At 43.0% G+C, this 4,783-nt stretch overlaps 1 protein-coding gene across 7 annotated transcripts in view; it reads left to right on the top strand.

The window, feature by feature from the left end:
• Positions 1–4,783, top strand: part of Plekha5 (pleckstrin homology domain containing A5) — a 179,963-nt gene that overhangs the window by 167,264 nt on the left and 7,916 nt on the right. For all 7 annotated transcript variants that reach the window (XM_055610336.1, XM_055610323.1, XM_055610314.1 and 4 more), the window contains one exon: positions 1,509–1,718. In XM_055610336.1, coding sequence (XP_055466311.1) covers positions 1,509–1,718 — 210 coding nt within the window. The remainder of the gene's footprint in view (positions 1–1,508; positions 1,719–4,783) is intronic.

The following is a 4,783-nucleotide window of genomic DNA, read 5'->3' as shown; positions in this document are numbered from 1 at the left end:
TGTGTGTGTGTGTGTGTGTGTGTGTGTGTGTCCGTGTGTCCACGTGCGCGCGTGTGTGCACTTGCACATGCAGGTGAAGCTCAGAAGGCCACACTGGTTGTCTTCCTTGATCATGTGTCTCATTGTGCCTCAGAAATCTGCCTGTCTCCCATCCACCTTCCCTTCCCAAGCACTGGGATGAGCAGGAACTACTGACCCTGGTTTTCTCATGGTGCTGGGAGTCCAGACTCAGGGCCTCACACTTGACACTAAGCCAGGCCTCCAGCCCCAGCCGTCTTTTTAAAGCAGTGTTGGAGTTTAATAGTTTAGTTTAGTTTTTTTTTCAAGACAGGGTGTCTATGTAGCCTAGTTGTCCTGGAACTCTTATCTGTAGATGAGGCTGGCCTTATAACTCACAAAAATCTGCCTGCCTCTGCCTCCCAAGTGCTAAAATTAAAGGGGTGTGCCACCACACCCAGCTTTGTAGAGGTGTAGTAAAATAATTCAATGTAGATTTGGAGCCTGTGGGTTAAGAGAAAGAGAGGCATTCGGAAGGAAAGACAGAGATAGCATGAGCACAGGCTTCTCTAAGACAGTTGCTTTGGCTGTTTCAGCTCTCAGTCACCACACCCTATGGTTGAGTAAAGTGATTTTTGTGATGCTGAGGCCAGAGCCCAGGAGGCCAGCCTCTGCCAGAGGCTATGTTCCCAGTCCTGCCTTTTTTTTTTTACATTATTTTTAAGATTTATTTATTATTCATAATTTATACAGTACTCTTCCTGCATGTGTGCCTACACACCAGAAGAGGGCACTAGATCTCATTATAGATGGTCGTGAGCCACCGTGTGGTTGCTGGGAATTGAACTCAGGACCTTTGGAAGAGCAGACAGTGCTCTTAACTCCTGAGCCATCTCTCCAGTCTCCCCAGTCCTGCTTTTCGTTGCTGTTGCTGTTCCTCTTGGCCACTTGTCTCTCCTGTAGCTGAATGAGGTTCGCCTCAAACTTGTAATCCTCCTACCTTAGACTCCATTATATGTCTGAACTCTTTTTTAAAAAACCAAGACAGCAGTCTCCTTTCTATGTCCTTCTTCTCTATGTCTGTATTTATAGTCCCTTTTCTCATTCATTAACCACATACATCGGTTACCAGTTAAGGGTGAAATATCTTAAGGTGCCTTCTAATGTTCCCTTGGTAGCATTCACACCTCCACTTTTGATTTTTAAAAACAAAAATATATAAATGCACCTATAAAATGTTTTATCCACAACATTTTTAGAAATGTTTGTTTGTTTGTTTGTTTGTTTGTTTGTTTTTGAGACATCTCGTGCAATCCAGTCTTGCTTTTGAACTCTGGGCTAATAGCTAAAGGTGACTGTGATGCTCCTGCTTTTGGGTGCTGGGCTGAAAAGCAAGCACTAGTCTATTTGGTGCTGGGAATTCTACTCAGGGCCTGATACATGCTAAGCCAGCATCACCAACTGGGACTGTGCATGCTTGCATATTCACAGACATGCTTTTTAATTTTAAGGAAAGACCAAGAAGTGCAGTGGAACAGCTCTGTCTGGCTGAAAGTACTCGACCAAGGATGACTGTGGAAGAGCAGATGGAGCGAATCAGGAGACACCAGCAGGCCTGCCTAAGGGAGAAGAAGAAAGGACTGAATGTTGTTAGTGCTTCTGACCAGTCGCCCTCACAAAGCCCCTCGAATGTGAGGGATAATCCTTTCAGGGTCACTCAGGTATACTGATTTCTGATTTAACTGCTTTTGACTATTTTTATATTTAAATCCCTGTACTTGTTTGTTAAGAAAACTGTTTTGTTTCGTATGTTGCAAAGAAGCAGTCAGCCTGCTAGAAACTGAAGCACAACTGCCTGTCCACATTGCTGCCAGCTAATTAAGTACTCTATCACAGACTTACATCCCAGCCCTCACTAAGTCTCACGAAGGAGTTTGGGAGCTCCTTGACTCTTTCTGTAGCACAGGCAGGCCTTGAGCATAGCATTCTCTTGCCCTGTTTCCCATACAGACAAGATTACAGACTTGCATCACAGAGCAGGCTAAGGTTGTAGGTAGGACTGATCTTTTTCTATTTATTTATTTTGTGCGTGTGTGTATTTGTGTGGCTGTGCACACCACAGCCCACAAATGGGCGAGGACACCCTGAAAGAGTTGGTTCTCTCCCTCCAGCTGTCCAGGTGTTGAACTCAGGTTGTCAGATGGGCAGCAAGCGCCGTTACCCACTGAGCCATTTCTGGCTAGTTTCTCTTTCATCCTTGCTGTTTGTTTGTAACAAGTCTAGACTGGAACCTACATAAGCCCAGGCTGGAATCAAAGTTTGTCAATCCTCCTCCATCTGTGCCCAGTGTCAGGATTTCAGGAATAAGCTACCACACTCCACCTCTTTAAGTTTTACATTGTTTTTAGCCAAGGGTGGGAGGGGTAACAGTTATTTTCTCACATAGCTCAAAACAAACTTGAGCTCTGATCTCTTGCCTCTACCTCAAAGTGTTCCAGCATCCCTGCCTGCTTGTGTTTTTCCTTTCTTTCTTCTTTATTTTTATTTTATTTTATTTTATTATTTTATTTAATTATTTATTTTATTTTATTTTATTGGCTTTGGCTTTGGCTTTTCAAGGCAGGTTTTCTCTCCTACACTCACTTTGTAGAGCAGCCTTGGCCTTGAACTCACAGAGATCCACCTGCATCTGCCCTCCTGGATGCTGAGATTAAAAGTATGTATCACCATGCCCAGCCCAGAATCCCCTCTTTAAAAAAAAAAAACAAAAAAACAGTTTATTTTAATACAGGATCTCACTAATTGTTTATGTGGCCTTGAACTGACCCTTGTGCCAAGTGAGTCCTGTATTAGCTTACAGAGGGACTGGGTCACAAGTAGGACCCACTTCAGCTGAGTTTTATAGACATAGACTTACATGTTTGATAGATTTTTAAATGACTACAATAGAGAAATCTGTTTTATATAATCTGATTATTATAATAGTAAGATAAGGTATCTCTTGAGCTCCAGAGAGCAAAGCCAAAATAATTGTTGGATGCCCTTGTACCAGCTATATCTTAGCCGTCTCAACAGTAAGCTAATGATACAACATGACCTGCCTATACAGAGAGACATTTAAGAGTTTCCAGCAAATATAAAATATCATGCAGGACAGGCCCTGTCCTAGTTAACTTGTTGCTGTGATAAACACCAGGACTAAAAGCAACTTGGGGGAGAAAAGAGTGTGTTAGGTTTGCAGGTCTGTCATCAAAGGGAGCCAAAGTGGGCGCTGACAGCAGGAGCTTGAGGTAGAAGCCCTGGGAGAATGATGTTTATGGGCTTGCTCGGCTCGCTTCTTCTCAGGGAGCTTTCTTACACAGGTCAGGAACCTCGCCTAAGTATGGTGCTACCCACAGCAGGCTAAGCTCTCCTGCGTGACTTAGCATCCAGAAAATGATCTGCAGGCCAGCCTCAGGGAGGCCATCCCCAATTGAGACTCCTTCAGAATGTTCTAGGCTGTGTCGGGTTGACAGCTGACGTTGCCTTGGAAAGGCATACTATGAATGCTTACCTAGAACACAAGGCTCTATACCTAATTCCCAGCACTACTAAACTGTCTGTCTTACCCTGTGCCGTGACTTAACACGACATTTTGTAGAAAGAAAGATTTCTCTAAGTCTGCCGCCTCGTGCTTCTCAACCTCATTGGTGTAGGCAGTCACCATGCTGTTTCTCTCAGCGGTTCATTGTCCATGTTCCCCATAGGTAAAGTGCACCAGAAATTGTATAATCATGCATCCGCTGAATGTGCTTCCCTGCCCCAGCCCTCCTCTTCTTCCATCTATTAAGAGCGGACCTTGCTTGTGGGCATTAGACTCTTGACAGTTGACCAGTGGCTCATTTCACAAACTGCAAAATGAGTGATTTTAAAAGACAGGGAAGGAGAAAAGCATCTATTTTCCTTCACTGAATTTTTTTTTTAAGATCTATTTATTGTTTATACAGTGTTCTGCCATACACACCAGAAGAGGACACCAGATCTCACTATAGATGGTTGTAAGCCACCATGTGGTTGCTAGGAATTGAACTCAGGACCTTTGGTAGAGCAACCAGTCTTCTTAACCTCTGAGCCATCTCTCCAGCCCATCCTTTACTGATTTTTTTAAAGGATTTTTTTTTAAGATTTTATTTATTTATTATGTATACACAAGATCTTATTATGCACCAGAACTCATTATAGATGGCTGTGAGCCACCATGTGGTTGCTGGGAATTGAACTCAGGACCTTCGGAAGAGCAATCAGTGTTCTTAACCTCTGAGGCATCTCTCCAGCCCGTCCTTTACTGATTTTTATAGAAATCTTATAAGTAAAATTCTTGTTTTCCAGATTATTGTAAAATATATATACACATGCACAGTGCCAATGTAAAGAAACAAACAAAAGGAAATCTAGGTGTGGTAGCTCAGTCCTATAATTCCAGCACTTAAGAGCCTGGATTGGGAGGAACACCTTGGGTTCAAGTGAGTTCAAGGGCAGCCTAGACTGCCTAATGAGACCCTGTCTAACACAAAACAAAACAACAGAAGTACTATAGAGATGGCTCAGAAGTTAAGATTGTTTGTTGAGATTCCATGGGACCCAGGTTCAGTTCCCAGCACTCATATCAAACAGTTTACAACCACCTGTAACTCCAGTTCCAGGGCATCTGGCTCCACAAGTACTCTCATACACATATATGTGCATACACACATACATTCATACATACATACATACATACATACATACATACATACATACATACATA

This window comes from Psammomys obesus, unplaced genomic scaffold (genome assembly GCF_907164565.1).
Source record: "Psammomys obesus unplaced genomic scaffold, mPsaObe1.curated_primary_1811, whole genome shotgun sequence".
NCBI lineage: Eukaryota > Metazoa > Chordata > Mammalia > Rodentia > Muridae > Psammomys > Psammomys obesus.
This window is presented reverse-complemented; position numbering and strand designations above follow the sequence as displayed.